Source organism: Camelus bactrianus, chromosome 11 (genome assembly GCF_048773025.1).
Source record: "Camelus bactrianus isolate YW-2024 breed Bactrian camel chromosome 11, ASM4877302v1, whole genome shotgun sequence".
In the NCBI taxonomy this organism is placed as follows: domain Eukaryota; kingdom Metazoa; phylum Chordata; class Mammalia; order Artiodactyla; family Camelidae; genus Camelus; species Camelus bactrianus.
The window spans coordinates 69,187,296-69,209,994 of NC_133549.1; the positions used below are offsets into that span (position 1 = coordinate 69,187,296).

Below are 22,699 nucleotides of genomic sequence, written 5' to 3' on the forward strand. Positions count from 1 at the left end.
AGCCCCAGGGGCCAACATGGCAGAGCCAGTATTTTCAGCACCCATCAGAGTTCCTGGCACGTAGTAGAGTCTTGAGGAATAATTGTTGAATGAACAAGTGGGAAGACCATTTGCTGCTTCCCTACTCCAAACTGTTTTATGCTTCTTTGGAAAAATGTAGATCATGCTGTGGGTGAATCGGTGACATTTAACTGCCAATTAGGAAAGCAGCTGTAACTCATTGCTTAGTGCAGAGTATTGCATGCAGTAGGATCATCCAATTCATGTTTCCTGAATGAATAAATTCCAGGCATAGAGTCCTGGAGTGCAGATGGGGATAATCCTGCCCAACATAGGATTATACAGAATATGTAAGTGTAAATAAAAATATAACACGAGGGGGGAGGGTATAGCTCAGTGGGTAGAGTGCATGCTTAGGATGCACAAGGTTCTGGGTTTGATCCCCAGTACCATTAAATAAATAAATAAATATAAGCCTAATTGCTTTCCCTCGACCCCCCCAAAAAATTTAACACAGATTTGGAATTCTCTGTTAGTTTTGATGCTTTGCAAATGAACAGAATACTCAACTTTGGCAAAGTGCACCTGATATGAATTAGCAAATACCAAAGTCAGACTTGAGATATGGATATGTTAGCCTACAAACATGGGAAGACTCTTGGGAGGCAGTGTCACGTAATGGTTATGAGTAAAGGGTCTAGAGCTAAATGCCTGAGGTTTGAATCCCACCGTTGATTGACACCTGCAAAGTATGTAACGTTGGAGAAAGTATTTAATTTTTGTTTCTCAGAGTCCTCTTCTGTAAAACAAAGCTAATCTTAGTATATGACTTGGAGTGTATTATTGTGAAGATTAATGAGTTCATAAAAATGTTTAGAGCTATGCCTGTCACATAGTTAAGAGCTCAGTGAGTGTTAGACATATTAATACACTTTCGCATGATTTTTAAGTCATAGTTTAAATGTTAGTCTAATGAAAAGGCAGTGTTGTTTTTTTTTTTTTATATCTAAGTATAACTTCTAACTTTTGCTCAACAAGGCAAAGTGCCAGTGAAAGCTTTCAGTAGAATTCCATATGTTGTGGAATATACAGTTTTACCAACTGTGGGGAAAATACCACTCACAGTTTAGGTGCCTGCATTTCCCATGATTTAAATCAGACATCTAAGTTTATGTTTGATATCTCTTTTGGTTGGAGTAATAATGAGAGTAAAAGTGTGTCTCCTCTACCCTCAATTTAGAAGCAAGAATTGGGGCTTAGGATTTGGGATTTATCCCAAGCATTCACTGTTCTATTTAATGAAAAAGAAAAAACTGAAGGGGTAGTCACTAAAATAAATTGAATCAAGCCTTCTGTGTAGAGTTGAGAAGTATGATGCATTTGTGAAATAGAATTCATCTTGTTCTGGAATAGCCAAATTAATTTAAAAAATGTTTAATGACTAAGTACTAGGCTGGATATTGCAAGAGTTTAGTATCTCTTGCCCAAAAGGAGGAATAGAACCTATTTCAGATGATCTATCAGTATATAGGAGTAATACAGTTGAACATGAGGGTTAGGGAACCATAACAACTGGTTTAGGAAGGTATACCTCTTATTTCTAGTCTTGTGGTTTTCTGGAAATTTTTTAACATGCATATTTAACTTAAAAATCTTAGATTAATTAGCATATTTACTGTCTGCCTGAATAATATAACATTGTAAATTCCTCTGTCCTCTTATATACAGTTTTCTAAGATTTCATTTGTCTTCTTTTTTCACCCCACAGATTAGGCACTATTGTTGTCTTATTCAGTTGTTTTTCTCCCCATTTACCTACATGTTTACCACTTTCTTTAAAGTATAGGAGAAATGATGACCAGATGTCCCTTTTTCCTGAAGTCTGTCCTTCATTAGTATCTTTAGTTGGGTCTCTGGGCAGTTTACACTCGAAGTTCTTATTTATCTGAAAATATCTTTATTTTGTCTTCTTTTTTGAAAGATAATTTCACTGGATATACAAAACTTGGCTCATAGTAGTTTTTTTTTCCCAGCACTTTGGAAATATTATTCTTGTGTTTTCTGCATTCAAATCTGCCATCAGTCTAATTGTAATTTTGCTGTAGGTAATGATTTTTTTCTCCCTGGGGTCTTTAAGATCTTATTTATCCTTCTTGGGATTTTTTTTGTGCCCCTTAATTTTGAGGGCTGATTTCTTTTATCAGTCGTAGAAAAATCTTCGCCATTATCTCTTTGAATTTTTGCCTCTTGCTTCCTTTTATTCTCACCCTTTGGAAGTAGAATTAGATACTGGATTTTCTCACTCTATCCTCTTTGTCTCTGAACAGTTTATATTTTCTATTTGGTTATTTCTTTAGCTCTTCCAGTTTGCTAATTTTCATGCAGCTGGGTCTAATGTGCCATTTAATCCATCCACTAAATGTTTAATTTAAATGACAGTATTTTTTACTTCTAGAATTGTATTTTTTAAAAAATCTCCTTGTCAGTGTTTAGAGTCTCTTGTTTCATCATACTTTTTAAAGAAGATTGCCTCTATTTTCACTTTTTTGGTTTGGTGAAAAAGATCTTGGAGTGTAGAAACTGCAAAAGCTTTATACCAGGATGAGAATAGGAAGGGACTTCTAAAATTTGATGTGTTAGAATTTCCTTCCTTTTAAAGACGGAATAATATTCTATTGTAGGCATATACCACATTTTGTCTATCCATTTATTTGTTGATAGATACTTGGGCTGTTTCCAGCTTTTGGCTAATGTGAGTAATGCTGCTATTTCATCACACATTTAATGCCCTCTGAGCTCTGGTCTCTGTCCCTGAGGGGTGTGAGCTTCTAATGGACTCATGGAGGACTATGAACACCCAGCTTCTAATGCCAGGGAGCAAATATGTAATCAAAGCAGTCCAAAGGCCCTTTTGAAGGTGGGAAGACAGGAGGTGAAGTTCAGTCTGTCTTAGGCAGTGTCTGATGCATGAGCAAGTTCGCCAGCTAGAGAAAAACTGGAAAGCCTTCTGTGCAGAGAGAATGAGAAGATATAAGGGTGTGAATGTGCAGTTAGGGAGTGGGAGTGCTTTAATGATGACACTATTAAGGTAGATTGTGCTAGTTTGTGAAGAGACTTATATGTTCCTTTAAATAATTTTTCTTTTTGGTGGTAGTCGGGGGAGGTAATTAAATTGATTGATTGATTAATTTAAATGGAGATACTGGGGATGGAATTCAGGACCTCATGCTTGCTAAGCACACCACTGAGCTGTACCCCTCCCCCCATATGCCATATTAATCAGTAAACAAACCAAAAAAAAAAAAAAACCCTTCAATTTTTGAATAAGTGAAAAATTCACCTGGTTCAAAATTTAAAAGGTTCAGCAAGGTTTATAGTAAATAGTCTGCCTCCCACCCTTGAACTCCAGCCACCTGGTTTCCCTCCTCATAGGATACCAGTGGACACAGGAAACCAAATGTCTTGCTTATGCTCCTAGGGGTAGTTATGCATAGTCAGGCAAAATGTATTCCTATTTTATGCAAGTGAAGACCTATTATACTGTCCTGTTCCATAATTTTTTCCCCTTAACATATTTTGGAGTTAACTTACAGGAGTAACATATAGGAGTTGGGGAGCCATTGTCCACCGAAGACAGTGAAGGTTGCCTTCAAGCAGTGGGAGGAGTGCAGATGAAGAGGGGGCAAATTCTAGAGACACCCTTTTTATTACTTAAGTTACATTTGGATTCAAAGTATTCTCAATTTCAAAAATGCATCAGTAAAACAAGTGAGTTTTTAAAATTATCAATTATTTTATTTATCCTCAGTTAGTTTATTTACACCTGTGGTTATTATTCTCATTTTACAGGTGAGGTACCTAAGGGCTCATAGAGCCTTGAGTTAGTAAGTGGCAGGACCAGAATTTAAGTATTTTAATTATGCAGATGAGCTCACTTTGAAATTCAGGACAGGAAACCTAGAATCCTTATCAAATCTGAAAGAAGTCAACAATGGTTTTACTTAAGTTATATATTAAATGAGTCATACCCATACCTTTTTTTTTCTTTCCTTTTTCTTCTCATCATGCCTTATTTATTTATTAGTTTGTTTATTTATTTGTTTATTCATTTGAAGTATAGTTGATTCATAGTGTTGTTAGTTTTAGGTGTACAGCAAAGTGATTCAGTTATGCATATACATATATATTCTCTTTCAGATTCTTTTCTATTATAGGTTATTACAAGATATTGAATACAGTTCCCTGTGCTATACAATAAATCCTTTTTGTTTATCTATTTTTTATATAGTAGTGTACTGTACTGCTATACACTACTATATATGTTAATCCCAAAATCCTAATTTATCTTTCCCTCCTACCCCTTTCCCCTTTGGTAACCGTGGTTTATTTTCTATGTCTGTGAGTCTATTTCTGGTTTGTAAACAAGTTCATTTGTATTATTATTATTTTTTAGATTCCACATATAAGTGATATCATATGATATTTGTCCTTCTCTCTCTGATTTACTTCACTTAATATGATAATCTCTAGGTCCATCCAAGTAGCTGCATATGCATTTTTATGGCTGAGTAGTATTCCATTGTGTGTGTGTGTGTGTGTGTGTGTATCTCCATCTTCTTTATCCAATCATCTGTTGATGAACTTTTAGGTTGCTTCCATATCTTGGCAATTGTAAATAGTGCTGCAATGAGCACTGGGGTGCACGTATCTTTTCAAGTTAGAGTTTTCTCTGGATATATGCCCTGGAGTGGGATTGCTGGATCATATAGTAACTATATACATACCCATACTTTTTGATCTCATGTGGAAGCAAGAAAAATCTTGGAAGAAGACATAGAGAAAAGATGAGATTGAAATCAAGAGCTCAAAGGAAAGTCTGTAAAGAAAGGGCTATACTTTCTCTTGAACTCAGGTATGCCAGTGGTTTTTAATCACTCTGGTATGTATTGCCAGCTGGCAGGGACAGATATCAATGCTAAGATGTTATTGTTATCCAAAATACAGCAGGGGGCTATGTTTAGAATGATCCTATTTTGTATGGAAGACTATATACTAAAATGTAGTGGGATTGAGTGGTGGGCTTTCAGGTTAAAATATTTTTGCTTTTTCTTACCCTAATTTATGTTTGTCCCCTAACAATGAGTATATACCACTTCTGAAGTAAAAAAGTAAGTCCAACATCTCCCCACATCTTTTTATTGTTATTGTTTTCACTGTTCTCGCTGCCTGGAGTTACTCTTCCTCTCTTGTTAAAATGTGCCCAGTGTTGATGTCACTTTCTCCATGAAGCTCTTTCCGGGCTGCTCAGTTGAAATTAATCTCTCCCTTTGCAGTGTTTCCACATTTCTTATCAGATACTGTCATGAATTAGAGCTACTATGTGCATGTCTGTTAGCATCCCTTCTTCCTCCAACTCCACCCAGCTTCCAGACTTGATTTCTGGAAGTCATGTAGTGCTCCCATTGAGTGGGATTACTTGGAATTGAGAGACACTCTAATGTTGAATTGGTTGTATTTGCAACACTGCAGTTTTTTTCCTCTGTCAGAGCAAGGAAAGATAGATAAAAATTCTGAGTCACAGTCAGCAGGGTGATGTTAAAATTCTGAGGGCAGTGATATATCTATGTATACCAGATGAATACTCTTTCCTAATTTGAGAAGGCTGCTGACAATCCTCTGGAGTGAAAGGAGCCATAAATAAATAAACATCATCTCTAAAAGTGCCGTGTATCTATTGCATCTCTAAAACCAAAACATGAAGGCTACATTTTACCTGATATATACTCTAGAACTCTTATCTTTGAACTGGAAATTCCAACTTGGGCTGTTTGTTCGAAAGCTTTTATAAAAAGGCAAATTTCCTCAATTAGTCTACCACAGTCATATACTCCACTGAAAGCACTGAGGGATGAGAATACAAAAATCATCTCCCCCCCTCCTTTTGTCTGGAAATTGACCTCTTTTATTACATTTGCCAGATAAATCTTTTTTTTTTTCATATCTTTTTTCTTCTCTTTTCTCAAAGCTACCAGTCTAGATTAGGCTTTAATATTCTCTCTTCTTGATAGTTATCTACTAATCTCTCCCTCCCCTCCATTACTGCCAGGTAAAGCTAAGTGCACTCTGATTCAACACTTTCTTTCCCAGAAACTTGCACCTTCTCCCATTGTTTTCTGAGTTAAATTCCTTTTTTTCTAGCTCTTTTAAAAAAATTGAATATATTTGACATAAAACACTGTAAATGTAAGATATACAATATGCTACTTTGATACACTTCTGTATTGTAATATGATTGCTGTTGTAGTGATATTTATCACATTATGTACTTATAATACAACACTGTTGTCTGTCTTATTCTAGTTCTCCAGGGTTAGCACACCCTGCCCCCTTGCTGTTCTTCTTTCTCTGTGGAATGGAAAAGTGAGCAAACTACAGCCCATAGGCCAAATTTTACTCTTCCTGGGACCTAAGGATAGTGTTTACATTTTTAAATATTTGAAAAAAAGTCAAAAGAAGAATATTTTGTGACACATGAAATTATATAAAACTAAAGTTAATATCCATAAATACAGCTGTATTAGAACAAAGCTGTGCCCATTCACTTACATATTTTCTGTAGCTGCTTTCGCACTACATCGAGAAATTGTGACAGAGACCACATGGCCCACACAGCCTACAATACTTACTCTCTGGCCTTTTAGAGAAAAAGTTGCCAACCATCCACCTAGTGGCATAGATTGTAAAGTTGGAAATAAGACCTCAGAGATGTTCTGATCCAACTGTCTCATTTTAAAAATGAGAAAATATGTTCTCAGATGTAATTAACAGTATGTCCAAGGCAGGTTGCTTGGGCAGTGGAAAAGCCAAAAAGCAGAATCCTTTGCTGGTCCTACCCCACCATAGTGCCCCTCCCAGGAAGCTGGTACTAGCTTAGTGAGACTGCTTGGTGTGTCGTGAACAAACTCCAGTTTGTCTCACTTCTGCTTCTGTGCACATGCTGCATTTCCTTCCATCAAAGATGCCTTCTTCCTTCCAGAAATTTTATCCATGCTTTAAGGCTCAGCTTAAATACTTGAAGACTGTCCTTATCTCAGCAACTGGTTGAGCTCCTGTCTCCCAGCCCCCAGTAGTGCTCAGTTACACTTCTTGTTGGCTTTCACCTGAATCATTTACGTAGTCCTGATGCTATTCCAGGCCATAAACTCCCTAACTGTGCATCTTTGTGTCACCTGAGGAAGTGTCACCTGCACATTGCCTTACACACAGAATTCTTGGGACATAATTTAAAGAATGAACTAATCTAAAAATGTCAGGATACAAGAGATGCCTTCAAGATCTCTCGTTTACTTCTATTAAAAAAGAAAGAGAAGGAATTTAACTGAGTAATATTTTTGATGGGATCAGCTATGTAGAAGAATTCCTAGGGAGTTTACCTGTACCATATCCACCTAGCAATGGATGAAGTATGTACACCCTGGGGAGAGAACTCGGATTCCTTCTAAGGAGGGTTACCTAATTCCATGATGATTATTTTAGCTTTTAGTATGGTTGTTGATTACTAGGCTTATAGAAACATGCCAGCTGAGATAGGAATTCACACTTTTAAAATTCAGCAATGAAAACGTTCTACATTCTTTCTCAATCTCCAAGGATTTTCTGCTGTTATATCTTCCATATAAACTCTCAATATGGGATGGTTTCCATTTATGAACTAAATGTAGACTTGTGTTCTGTAATGAACCATTAGGTGTGAACTTGATATTTAGTAAGGACTGAAGATAAAAGGATTGTAATTTAGTCTTATATGTGTTGCCAGCATTGTCTTTTATACTTTCCTTAAAACAGCAACAACAATAAATATAACTGGACAGATGAGTGGACTCTCAATATAGAGTAATTCTCTCAGTTCTAATTCTGTTTCTTCCTTTTGCCCAACTGGGAATGTTACCTAAGACTGTAGAGCCAGAATTTACTAATGGGTTTAGTTGTCTGTGGCAACTGTTGAACATCTGGGCCGCAGTATTGATATTTTGTATTAGTAAGCAAGTGGAGTAAAAGGAAATAATCTTTATTATTCCTGTCAGAGTCTTTCTCTTGATTAGACCGAGGCTGTGTCTGATCTGTTCATGTTATATGAAGAGCAGTGATGAAATGCAATCTGTAAAAGGCACAAACACATGTAGTATTGCTGGGAGTGGTTGATAGCTTCTTTTAAATCTGTACATCTTGGCCAGTTTGTTCTGGATGTGTTGTAGCTGTTCTCTTATTTCACTTTTCAGCAAGTTTAGAACCAAGTCTGTGCTCAATCCATATGTGGTCACACTAAATTATGTTTGTAGTAGTTGAGAAGAAAAAGAAAATCATTAAGAAGAAAAGCCTAAAGGTAAAACTTTGGGGATTTATTTAGTATAGGTATCATAAAACAGGGTTTTTTTTCTGTGAGCATTTTAATTAATAGCGTTAACCATTTGACACATTAATATTACAAAATTTTGAATTCTGGCTACTTGTAAGAAATGTGTTTGTAGTTTGAGCTAAGAAATAAAGCAATTTTTTTATGGCCCTAATTTAATGGGTCAGAGTGTCTATTATAGCCTAGAGCCAAATTCAATTACTATACTGTAAAAAGTGACTCTAAAAAATCTCCAGTTACCAAGCAGGATGGTTCCCAACATTAGTAATGATACCTACTTTTGCCACTGAGTTACTATTTCAAGTTTTGACCACATCTTTAAAAAAAAAAAAAAAAAGCCTACCTTGTTGGTTGGTCCTGGTTCAATTTTAAAAGCTAGTTGTAGCCAGGTTGACTCAGTTGATTGTTCCTAAGCAAATAACAGTTAAGGAGCTTAAGCAGCTGAAACCCTAGTGAGCCTAAGCCATATTTGCTGTGGAAACCTTCCAACTTCTGGGAAGGAAGATCAGAACAATTGGACATCAGTTGTTTAAACTGCATCTCGGTGGTTGATATTTGCTCATTGTGAGCTTGAAGTTGTTCATATCTTTGCCATCTGAGAGCACCACGGAATTCTAGAATCATGCAGTATTACAGAGGAAAGCTTTAGGCATCGTTGAATCTGTCTTCCTCATTTTTAAAAAACACAGTGTAGTGATTTAGGATTAGAGCGTGGATGTGCTGAAGTCAACAACACTGTGTGAGTGATTTTAGGCAAATGGATCAACCTCTCTGTGCCTCCAGTCTTCATGTGTAAAGTGAGATAGCAATGGCACCTCCCTCTCAAGGTTGTTAGAAGGATTTAATGAGGTAATAAATGACTCCTGACTTACAGCCTGTGCTCAATAAAAACAAGTATTTTTTTTTAAAGGAGAAAACAGAAGTCACAAATGAGTACTGCAGTGGCAGAGGGAAAGAAAAAGGGACTCATGTTTATTTAGCACCTGTTATCTTTCAGGCCCTGAAAGATGCATATGTATTAGGTGATTTACATGTGTATTACTGCTTTTTTAGCCAGGAGAGGCATTTTACTTTTCCCATTTTACTGATAAAGAGACTGAAGCTCAGAGATTGTTACTTGCCCGTGGGCACAGAATCAGCAGTAACAGAGCAAGGTGAGAGTCATTCCCAAGCCCCAATTCTTTTCGCACCACTCCATATTACCTTCCAGGATGAGCGCTAGGTCCCAGTTTTCCAACCATAAAAATAGCTTATATTTCAAAATTCATTTACAAATTGGTTTGGAGTGATTTTTCCATTGGAGCAGTGTTACAGGTGCTGTGTTACATACCCAGGCTTATTTGCAACAGCTAAAATATAATTGAAATTCTCCACATTTGTGAACTAAAACTGTTAAGAAAAAATGTATTTGCAGTTCTAGCTATTAAAGTAGAAAACCAGAAAAAAAAAAAGTGTATTTTAAGTTCTGTGGAAGGTTAGCTCTTTGAGAAAAGCAGATTTGAGTAGCGGGCAGTGAGGAAGAAGACAGGGACTGTGACGCTCATGCGGCCTCTGGAATACTTTAAGGGACTAAACAGAGACATCCTACAGTTGATAACACTTTGATAGTGTACAAATCACATCCATATGCTTTATTTCCCTCTAATTGTGTGTGAGATAGGACAGTTGGTAGAGTTGACCTAATTTCTCCTAGCAATATTTAGCTTTCTTTTTTTCATGTTTTTATCCATGATTTTTTTTAAAATGGGCTTTGGGAGCCCAACTAGTCACCTTAATAGAACCACAGAGGATTAGCTTATAGGTGTATTGAAGAAAGGATGAAAAAAAAGAATGGATGGTCTTCCTGAGTTAACTGTGCAGGAATGAAAGAAATTAGAATGCAGTAAAGAGTATATGTGGGCAGATATGAAAATGGTAGAGTTAAATGTTAACCCCTTTAAACTAATTATCTTTCTTTATCATTTCACTTTTTTCAGCTGGCACTTATTTTCTGAGCATTTATTGTGTGCCGGTCACTGTGTGTCATGGATTTGAGGGAAAAAACAGTCTAGACCCTACCCCCGTGGAATTTGTTCTCTACTTGAGAAGCATCTACCAAAGATTACATTCAGATCACACAGTGATCTTTTCCTCCCTGCTAGTATTTATGAACATACGATTGTTATGGAATTTTAAAGCAAATGGCACTAATACCAACTTCTCTTTTAAGTAATCTTTAGTAACTAAAAAAATTGGAAAAACTAAAAGAGATTGAGTGAAAACAATCCTTTTACTTTCCCACAATTATTATCTGATTTCCTGCCACTAAAGGTGGAGAATTGGAGGAACTTTGTGTTATGTAGCATTTGCTTATGTATGTTTGAAACCAAAATGGAAACCACTTTGAGTAGGGTTTGATATGCTCTGACTGAGTGTAGGAATAGTTGTCACTTACCAATGTCTTGCTGGCAAGTTAGGAAGTGTGTCTGAAAACGTGGGAAATGTTTTGGATTCAAATTCAAGTTCTGCAGCTTTCTTAGAGAAATAACTTCTCTGAGCCTCATTTCTTCTTCTTTTTAAGAGCTTCTGACTCTCAGGCGAGTGCTCTTTATATATTCATTAAAAAATTTTTTTTCTGGGGCACTAGGGATTGAACCCAGGACTTTGTGCATGCTAAGCATGCACTCTACCACCAAGTTATACCTACCCCCACCACCCCCAGCCTCATTTCTAAAGTGAAGAATTTTGATTAGGTTGCCAGATTCTTTTTCACTCTGGAATTCTCCGTGAAAAGGAAGGAGCATATCTTGTGTTCCATGGGAGGGCTGGGAGAAAGAGGATGGCAGGGAGAAGCTGTCTGTGCTGATGACCTGCTTTATTGTTCACATGGTGGCCATCCAGAGCACAGGTGTACATGGCTGTGTCTACAGAAGACTCCTGGGTTGAGGGAGAGAATGAAGTTGCAAATTGGAAGCCTGCCCACTGTGTCTTCATAAATAGGGATCTGGTGAGCAAGGCTGCTCTGCTGACATTTATGTAGCCTTAGTTGATACACTCAAATCTCCAGTTGGGTTAAAATAAACAGCTGCTGCCAAGGCAGCTTAACACTAGTTCTGACAAAAGTGTGTTGCATCAAACGAGCTTGCTTGGCATTAGAACTCGCCACAGACGTAGTTCACCTGCTTTTTTTTACCCATTTGATTATATTCTCATTGATGCATATTTGAATTAAGATTTTGGCAGTTGGTCAAAATTTGAACCTTTTAGGCATTGGTGGTTTCTCACTACTTCATAGATTGTTATGTACCAAGAATATTGTTGATACATTTTAGAAATTTAGTCTGTATTTTTCTGATTCTGAAAGTATTGCATACTCATTTAAAAAAAAATCTGGAAGGTACAGAAAAAGATTAAGAAGAAAATAAAAATCATCTGAAATTCTACTTTCCATATTGTATTTTCCTTCCAGTCATTTTTTTTTTATTTGGCTGTACATTGGGAAGAGAGTGGGATGCTTCCCTATCAGTGAAATGACTGAGGCATAAGTACACTTTTACATGACATTCGTGGTATTGGGGAGCTTGCCTCATATACTATGCTAGTTAAGAACTGAATCTTTTTTTAAAACTGGTGGCCCAAACCCAAATACCTGCAGGGTCAAATAGGTAATGGGTGAATCAGGTGGGTTATAGGGACCTGGGGATGGTAGGGAGGGTGGTAAACTGAAAAATGCAGGCTCTGATTGAAGAAAACTGCTACTGTCTTCAGCTTATTATTGCTGTGTGGAAACAGGGCCTGGGGTTACCAGATCTTCCTGATATTCAATAAAATTTGGAGATCTATATTTCCTTTTAATGTGAATTTTCCCATTTAAAAAGAATGCTGTGCAGGTCAAACAAAATAGGTCTGTAGGTTGCATTTGGCCCATATACTCCCCTTTTGTCATTCCCGACATACCTTCTTGTCAGTTTTTTTCAGAGCTCTCACAAGAAGAGCACTTTTAGAAAGTATTTAGAGAGGAGCTGGACAAGGAATTTCTAAGAGTGGCCTCAGGAACTTTCCACTCTGTATAGAGACTGAGAGGGTTGTCTAGTATAGGAATGAAAAACTCAGATACCCACAGGGACCAGGCAGTGACATAAATGAGTGAAATGGTCTGGATGTTAAGATTTTAGAGAGTGATGCAGAGAGTATATTCCCCATATGGGACATTTAGATTCCTACACTTTGTTTCCTTGCTCCTGGAATGCAGATCTAGTATGGCCAAATCTAGATGTCAGAAATTTGGATCCTTCTTTTTTTTCAGGTTAGTAATTGTAATTGTTAACAAAAACATTAACAATTATTTTTCTATTGAAGTATAGTCAGTTACAATGTGTCAATTTCTGTTGTACAACATAATGTCCCATTCATGCATATATATACACATATATTTGTTTTCATATTCTTTTTCATTAAAGGTTATAACAAGATATTGAATATAGTTCCCTGTGCTATACAGAGAAATTTGGATCTTTGTGAAGTGTTTTATTTTATTTTATTATTTTTTTAAAGGACCAAAAAAAATCATCCTTGGCCCAAATTCTGCACAAAGATTTGCAGCTCCTGCCTGCCCTAGATTACGATTTCCCTAAATATATTCTACAAATCTTGTTTCTGTGATAGGTTAGTGGGTATTAATAAATAAATAATTCTTGGTCAAATGGTGGATTAAAGAAAGTTAAGCAGATTTCCTGACTGAAGATTATCTTAGATCCTTAAATATACTATTATGCCTTGTAAATTCCTAAGAAGAAGCTCTAACTTGTAGACTCCACAGTTACAGTTACTTCTCTGCCTCCACTCATTTCCTCCACCATTTCCCTTGTCTCTTGAGGAGGAGGTGGCTTTCTTTCTGGTAAAGTTAGGTCTTTCTTCCTGTTCTTTACATTTTATCCCTGCCTTTTCAAGGACCTTGCTTCATAATCACTGTCTTTTTTCATTGAGGGAGAGGTAATTAGGTTTAGTGTTTTTATTGATTGATTTTTAAATGGAGGTACTGGCAATTGGACATCCTGCATGCTAAATATGCAGTCTGCCACTGAGCTATACCCTCCCCCCTATTGTCACTGTCTTGTTTCCCACCTCCTTTCTTTCAGTCTATGGACATGCTTTGTTTTCTCCTATTTAAATAAAATAATAACCCTTTCCTTACATCATACACAAAAATTAACACCAAATAGGTCATGGATCTAAATGTAAGAGCTAAAATTCTTAAAAAACAGAGGAGTAAATCTTTGTGACCTTGGTTAGGCAAAACCTTCTAAAATACTGTATCAAAAGCACAAGCAGCAAAAGAAAAAAAAGAGATAAATTGGGCTTCATCAAATTTAAAACTTTTATACTGCAAAAGACATCATCAAGAAAGTGAAAAGAACCCACGGACTGGGGAAAGTATTTCCAAGAGACACTGCCTAATTAAAATATGGGTAGAGGGTCTGAATAAAGAAGATATACATATGGTCAGGAAGCACATAAAAAGCTATTCAACATGATTAGCCATCAGGAACATGCAATTCAAAACCACAATGAGACACTACTGCACTAGGATGGCTATAATAATAAATACAGATAATGACAAGTATTGGCAAGGACGTCGAGAAATTGGAAACCTCACGCACTGCCGGTGGGAATGTTAAACGGTACAGCTTCTTTGGAAAACAGTCTAGCTGTTTCTCAAATGGTTAAATATAGGGTTACCATATGATCCATCAATTCTACACTTAGATATATATACTCAAGAGAAATGAAAATTTATGTCCACACAAAACTGCCTTAGCTCATCTTTAGTTTATTTTTCAGTAAGACTCTAAGCTCCAAGAGGTCAGGGGCCACATGTATTTTCTTCATCACTGTCTTAATACTTGGCACATGGTATGTTATATAAATATTTGATTGAATAAATGCACTAACAAATGAACTTGTCATCCTAGCTTTCTTCCCTCTAGTCCATTCTTGCTGCTGCATTTTTCTTGTTGAATTACAAACCTAATACTGTCTTTTGCTTAGAACCAAGAAATAATTTCCCACTGTTTAGAGAATAAGCACATTGCCTACAGGGCCCTCCCTGATGTGTCTCTTTCTGCTCCTCCGACTTCCTACCTCTCCACACCTCTTCTCCACCCAGTACCGTGTTCCAGCCCAGTGGCTCTGTGTTCCCTGTACTGGCTGTACTTCACACATGATGCTCCACTATTGGAAAGCTCCCTTTTCTTCCCTAAATCTCATTACTCCTGGATAACTCTTTATCAGTCTTCCTTTTCCTCTGTGAAACCTCCCCTTCCTCACTCATGCAGAGCGGAAGTTTGGATGTAACTATTAGAGGATACGTTACACTGTTACAATGACTTGTTTAAACATTAGTCTTGTCTGTGAAGAGCGAGGTCTGAGTTCTCATTTATTTTTGTATTCCCATCACACGTAGTGTTGAACATAGTGCCTCCCACTTAGGAACTTCTCATTAAGTTCTTGATTAAATGAAAGTGAGTGAGTTGGAACTCAGAGTAGGTTACAGAGTCCTAGTTTTTCTAGTATATATTGCCTTTTAAACACTTGACTCTGGTGTGTCATCTGTGAGTGATACAGAAGGTACCAGTGAGGGAGTGGATGGATCACAAATCCATCACCAACCACTGCAGGGAAACAGTCAAAAGTGTTGCTGGTGTTGGGTCACATACATTATTGTCCCTGTATAACACACGTGTGGTACTGGACACAGCTGCCTATCAGAGTGGCTGTTCAGTATAATGGATTGATCAACCTAATACTTATGCCATAAGAAACACTGATTTGAACCAAGCTGACCAGGCAGATGGATGCACACTCTCTTGTCTTGTCACAGTCAGTTGACCCTGTAGCTTGGCTTGGGCCATTGTAACTTTAACTGTAAGTGAGGCTTCCATTTTCATCATTTGTATCTTCTTGTCTAAATACATTAACAGCCTCTGTTGATTATCATCTCCCTGCCACCTTTTTAATATAATGCTCTAAGTTACCACTTAGACTGTACAAATCGGTGACACAAGTCCTCCTTGCTGTGTTTTGTCTTTCTGTTTTTTTATACTTAGTCTAGCTAAGGGAGACATCTCTATTAATATATTTTTTAGTCTGGGTAGTGACTTGAACCAACCAAGCTTTCTTTACGGAAAGAAACCAAATCTCTCTACATTACTAAACCAAGTTGAGTAGATTGTGATAAACAGAGTAATAACAACAGCAGAAGACAAAAGTCCTCACACAGAATTTTGAACTGAAGTCACATATTAAACAAAAGATTTTAAAATTAACTACAAAGTAAGAGCTCTTCAGAAGAAACAGGGCTTCCCGCCAAGCCCCCTAAATATGCCCCCAGGGCTCTTACTCATTCACTACCATTATTTCAGTTTATATATGGAAAGATGTTTTATTTCTTATCTCTTTTTTCCCCACCACCTAGCAGAGGCGTAGTTGGCACTTACTGCCTGTTCATTGAAATGAATGGAATTGAATTGAATGAAAGGGCCTCATGAGTTAGAAGCAATTCTCTAAAGAAGAAAGTGAAAGAAATAATTTTAGCAGTGAATAGAATCAACAAATCTGAATTTCAGCAGTGGATTAAAGTTTGGAAGCAATAAAATGTGTTCACTGTAAAGTTAGATTACTTTGAAAGGATTGTTTTAAAATGCTGACCTGGAAAACCTGCTCAGACCTTAAGACTAAGATCTCTGTGTCATTTTTTTCTCTATTTTTTTTTAAAAACACTTTAATATATAGGTCTTTTTTTCAGAGGGAATAAGATTTATTTTAAGGTTTAAAAAATCAGACATCTAGTTTTGTCTCAAAATCTTAAACAAATAGATAAAATATTCAAGAAGTGAGAGCTTTTAAAGTTTATATTTATTAATTGTTTTATACTTTGTCTTGTTCTCCCAAAGAATTTGAGGTTGAAAATGAGGACTTAAGGTAGAAGAGATAAAGGTAAATTTCCTTTATCAGAGAGCTAAAAGGGAGTTGGGTTAACCTATACTGGACAGGTAAAGAGACACCTAAGGGAATCACATAGTATAAAAGAAATATTTGAGTAATTAAATGATTTTTTTTGAGATCACAGAGGCACTTATTAGCTGAACTGGAACTAGAAATCAAGTCACCAAATTTCTATGCGTTTTCTTTTACCGTGTATGTAGCAAAAACGTTTGGCTTAACTAGGCAAGTGTTTTTATGACTTGGTTTTGCACAGGTTCAAAAAGCATTTGTCACGATTATTACTGACCCACTTGTTTGCAAAATTGTAGCTTGTACTGGGAAATCATATGCTTCCCCCTACTAATGTTGACCTCCAGGAGTAATGTTTCTCCACCAGCTACGAAGATTCCTACTAGTTAACAAAGAACATTTTGTGAATCCCTTTCTCAATTGTTCTGCTCTTTTTATTTGGAAAAGACGGGTGCAGGAGAAACTGTTTCTGTTTTGATAGTGTGAGGAGAGAGGAGGAAAGTTCATTTCCTGTCATCTCCTGGTTGATGGCTTAAAAACGAGAAGTTTTGTCTGTGGCTGTTTTCAATAGGGTTTGCCAGCTGTTTACACACAGGCAATGCCTTTCTGGTCCTGCCTATCTTTAGACACTGGCTTCTTCGGAAATTCTTGACTTGATAACGTCAGTAATGGAATCCTAAATTGAAAAGATCTAGAACAGAGGATGACAACCTTTGAATAAATGGGCAGGTTAAGTTACATAATCCTTTCTGCCCTCACTTGGTATACAAAGCCCTTCCCAGGCTGACTCCAGCTTCCCTTTCTAGCCTCATTGCCTTTGCTGAAGCCACACCAGCCTGTTTTTCTTGTCTGGTCAACCATGTGCTCAAACACTTGTGAGCCGTGGCCTGTGCGCTTCTTTGTGCTTGGGCTGTCTAATTCCTCTTCTCCACCCAGCTACTTCTGTCTTTCCAAGCCCAGCTCTTTTCTTCTGTGAAGACACCACGTAGTAAAGGCAAAAATCAAGGTTAATCCGGCAGTTGTGGGGAGGGTGAGTTAGAAGAAGGGAGTCTAGAGGCGGGAGAACCAGTTTTAGGAGACAGTGAAAGCCCCATAGACCTGAGCTGTCCAGTGTGGTAGTCACTAGCCGCATGTGGAACTTCAGTTCAATTTAAGTGAATGAAGATAATCTGAAAAGGCTACATACTGTACGATTCTAACTATATGACATTCTGGAAAAGGCAGAATTATGGAGATAGTAAAAAGATCAGTGGTTTCCAGGGGCTTGAGGGCGGGGAGGGGTGATAGGCGGAGGGCAGGCTTTTTAGGGCGATACTCTGTGTTACCGTAGTGGTGGATACCTGTTATCATGCACGCATCGAAACGCAGAAAGTGTACAACACCAACAGTGCAGTGTAAAATGAACTGTGAATTTGAGGTGATTATGATGTGTCAGTGTAGGTTCATCAGTTGTAACAAATGTGCCACGCCAGTGGGGGATGTGTTGACAATGGGGGTATGTTGACAATGGGGGAGGCTGTTGATACCGGGGCACAGGGTGTACGGGAAATCTCTATATCGTCTCAGTTTTGCAGTAAACCTAAAACAGCTATTAAAAAATAGCCTTAATAAAAAAGATTAAAGATTATAGTAAATAAAAGTAATAATTCAGTTCCTCAGCTGTACTAGCCACGTTTCAAGTGCTTGGTAGCCACATGCTTGGCTACCATATTGGGTAACACAAATGAAATAGAACATAAATGGAACATTTCCCTCACAACAGAAAGTTCTGTTGGACAGCATTGCCAAAAATCACTTTCCCAAGTAAATATGGCGTTCATTCTACATAGTCTCTTTTTATGTGTTGTGCCTTAAAAACAGGACCATTCATTTTATGTAACCTAATTGTAGGCTGAGTGTATTGAAGATCAGAGTGATTATGGATACTGTCATGAATGCAGCTTGGGATAATAAATCAGATTTAGTGCCCATCTCTTAATGCTTGAAAATAGCTTCAAAATAAGTAGCCCTTGAGTATGTTTTTCTTGTCTATTTCTCTTTCCTTACCTACCCCTACCCTTATAGAAGAGACATAAAATAGTTAAATAAAATTCATTCTTTAGTAATTACCTCTACTGGGGTCAGAATAATTGCTATTTGAAAAACGGCTTCGGTGGTTTTGCCTGGTATGCTCATGGTTGTTTTACTTTTCATGATATATCTTAGTCGTATATCAGCCTTCTAGCATTGCTGCCTTTGAAGACATTTTAGTTGACCTATATGCCATTTTTTATTTTTCTTTCCCTCAATCCACTCCCCATCCTCTACCTTACCCATCCCAAGAGCAAGTCCCATTAGCTCTTCCTCCAAAAAAACTAATTCTTCATTTCCACTTTCACATCTTGTTTTAAGTCACTACCGTCTCTCCCTGGGACGGCAGCAGTAGCCTCCTAACTGGTCACTCTGCTTCCCCGAGCCCTCTGAGATCACTTCTCCTTATAACAGGCAAAATGACCTTAAAAAAAATCAGGTCATGTCAATCTCTTGTTTATCGCTCCTGCTTTCTGTTGTACTGAGAGAAGGTTCCAAACGCCTTAACCTGGCCTACAAGGTTCTCTGCCTTCTTACCCAACCTCATCACATGCCTTCTCCCTCACTGAACTTCAGCCATTATGGCCTTCTTAAGGTTCCTTGAGTACCCAAACTTTCTTGCCTTAGGGTCACCTTCTTGCTTCTCTCTCTGGATTCTTTCCCAGCTCTTGCATGAGTGGTTCCTTCTCAGCTCCAATGTTACTTCTTTGTCCACTCTTTTAAAAGTAGGCTCCCTCTACTCCTGCCCCGTACTCTTTGTAGCATCATCCTTACTAGTAATCTGGAATGATTTTTGTTTACTCATTTATTTACTTGTGTAGTCTCTCTGTGTCTACTCTCACTAGAATATAACTTCTATGAGGGAAGGAAACTTACTTTGACTCCTGATCTTTCCCTGGTACGTAGAAAGGTGACTGGTGCCTATAGTTGTACTCAGTAAATATTTAATAACGCTGAATAACTGAGTACTTTCGAAAGGAGATATAAGAGGAACTCAGCCCCCACCCCTTCCTCTGACTTACAGGTTCTCTTCCCCCTTCCCCAACCCTTCCCCCCTCCCTCCCTCCCTCTCTGCGCCTGTGTGTGTCTCCGGCTCCCTCTCTATATGTACACATGTGTGTAAAATAAAAGGAATCACCATGTATCTAAATGGGAATATCCTTCTAGGCCCTTTGTGCTTAGTATCAACTGGTGACTTTGTTGCTGAACTTCATCTTTTACTTCACAAAGTCATGGCCCACAGCTTTTTGAATGGTTGATTTTTGTTGGAAACTATAGTGAACAATACATCTGGAAATATTCTGTCTGTTTTGATCTGAGAAACTCTGGAGAACCAGCTGCTGATTTGAAAGGCTTTTATTATGATACAGACAGTCTATTGTCTACAGAAGCACTGGCTATTACACAGTGGTATATGTGTTTTGCTTTTTTCTGAGCTATTAACTTGAGAGAAAAAGACTTGTATTCATTAACTCATGCCTTACTGGTATCCCGTGAAAACAGAGTATTGTGTTAGTTACTTTAACTGATTTACTATGCATTTAGGACATTTTCTTTCCCATTTTTCTTCTTTAAATTCAAGCAAAGTTTAAATGGTTAAATAGGAGAACTGAGACACTTTCCATTCTGGGTTTAAAAAATTTCACAGATTTCTGAATTAAAATGTGGTTTGTATTCAAGCTTTAACACTTCTAAATAGTGTTCTATTGATAAAAGGGTGAATTTCACTATTCTCTATATTAAATATTAAAGTTCACTTCTTCTAGAATAGCTTATAATGTGATATAGTTAAAGAAAAATTGACATCCAAGCCTCTCATAGGAATGATGTCAAAGGAAGTGAGTATGTGTACCATTTGTGGTATAATAAATACACATGCACATACATGCAAAGTGTGACTTAATACTTTGATTTTTTTTTTAATTTTGGCTGTTACTTTTTGGAAAGGTTTATATAAAATGACAGATAATTACTAAAATTATTAGGTAGGAAGTAATTGCACCTAAATAATCCAGAGTAACATTTTAATATTACTTGAAAGTTTAAATTTTTTTTCTTTTTCTTTTACATATATTTTATTTATTTTATTATTATTTTTTTACTTTTCCCCTTAACGGGGGCATTGGGGATTGTGCACTCCAGGTGCACCCTCTACCACTGAGCTATACCCCCGACCCCTGCTTTTTTTGTTTTTTTAATGGAAGCCCTGGGAATTGAACTCAGGACCTCCTGCATGTGAAGCATGTATTCTACCACTGAGCTATATCCTCCACACCAATATTATTTTTTAAGTTACAAAAACTGTATATTCACATTTCAGAAAATTAGAAAACAGGAAATACAGATAACAAATTCCCACAAAATTCTGCAAGCATTAATAAAACCACCGGTAATATATTTTTTAAAATATTCTTTCAAAAGGTGTTTTGCCTTATACATAATGATTTTTTGATTTGTTGTAATCATAGTATATTTATTTTTTATTCCTCCTTTTCAATGAATTATAATGTAATAAACATTTTCCCATGGTGCTGAGTCTTTGTAACCATTATTTTAATGGCTCCATAGTACTCACTCTATATATCTTAATTTACTTAACTGCTCTTTGTTGTTGGATAAGTTATTTAAAAAATGTTTCGGCTTTTGTAACTAACATGATAGTGAATACTTTTATGAATATTGTTATTACCACATTTGGCATTACTGCTTATAGGGTATGTTCTCATAAGTGGCATCCCTAGATGTGGCATTTTTATGTCTCAGTACACACTAGCAAATGATTTCCCATAGAGAATATACCAGTTTGCATTGCCACTGGCAGGATGTAAAACTATCTATTCCATTGCAGCAGTTAGCATTATGTATTATTTCTTTTTAAGTTGCTCTATGATTAGGGGAAGCATCATGCTGATTACTAGTTAAGTTGTACATATTCGTATGTTTGGTTTCTAGTTTCAGAGTTATAATTGCTTCACCTCCCATGCTTTCCCAGATTCAGGAACATAAATTTTTTTTCCGAATAGATATTTTAGCCTATGTAACTGGATTCACATACTTCATGTATTCTTTTGGAGATGTAGCAGTTTGTCAGTTAAACATAAATACATACACACATGTATCTCAATGATGAATTTCTTTTTTTTCTTCCTCATTGTAGTTGATGATGCTTTCAAATGAATTACTCTCGAAAAGGATGAATACATTATGCTTATACTCCATATTGTTATCCAGGTGTATTATGGAAGCATGTATGGGAGCAATCTTGATAATTTCAGAAAAGCCAGAAACTTTCTTTGAATCCAGAAACTTCATTGCTAGATTATGTGTAATGTATATGTTTCATATATGTTTAAGTGATAGTTTTAAAAGTCTGAGAATGTATATTTGAATTGTGAGTCTTTTTTTCTCTGTAGGTTGGAAAAGAGACTGTTCAAACCACTGAGGATCAGATTTTGAAGAGAGATATGCCACCAGCATTTATTAAGTAAGTAATTAAAGCATTCTGTTGCTAAGCAGAATAATCCTCTTGTTAGAAAACAAAAGTACTGATTTTAGGAGCAATTAAAAAAATTATATAAAGCTCTGTTTACAGTTGGAATGTCATTCTTTCATCTTTCAACACTCAGGTTTCCTACTATTGATTTCATTCATCAGTGTTAGGCAATTTTGATACAATTTTTAATCAAGCCATGATTTCTGAATTTTGTTTTTCAGGATAGAAAGGATTTAGAAACGTTATGACCTTGGCATGTGGGAATCTTGATTGTATACTAAATATTGTTTGCTTAAAGATAATAGTGTGTACAAACTTTCAAAAAATATATTATAACATATTTCAGTAGTATCTTGTTATATTTACATATCACTTAATAGTCCTACAAATAATTTATGGACATTTTGACCTATTTTATGTAAAGCAAAAAGAGATACTAAGGTTTTGTTTTTTTTTTAATGGAGGTACTGGGGATTGAACCCAGGACCTCATGTATGTTAGGCAGGCGCTCTACCACTGAGCTGTTACTCACCCTGCAAGTTTTGATTAGTCACAGCTTCTCAGGTTCTTGATTATATTGTCTTTGATTAATGAATTTGTTCCTCATCCTTTATGGCAACCAAGTCCTAAGTAAAAGTAAAGGCATAAGACCAAAAAAACAGTGGAACCTCTACAAGCCAATCAATCTCTTCAGTTTAAAAATAAAAAAGGGCAAAAGACTTCAAAAGAGA

General features: G+C 36.7%; 1 protein-coding gene across 4 annotated transcripts in view; it reads left to right on the forward strand.

Moving 5' to 3' along the window:
- VCL (vinculin) overlaps positions 1-22,699 on the forward strand; it is a 91,675-nt gene that overhangs the window by 10,146 nt on the left and 58,830 nt on the right. For all 4 annotated transcript variants that reach the window (XM_045522791.2, XM_010963148.3, XM_045522792.2 and 1 more), the window contains exon 2: positions 21,889-21,959. In XM_045522791.2, the coding sequence (XP_045378747.1) occupies positions 21,889-21,959 (71 nt within the window). The remainder of the gene's footprint in view (positions 1-21,888; positions 21,960-22,699) is intronic.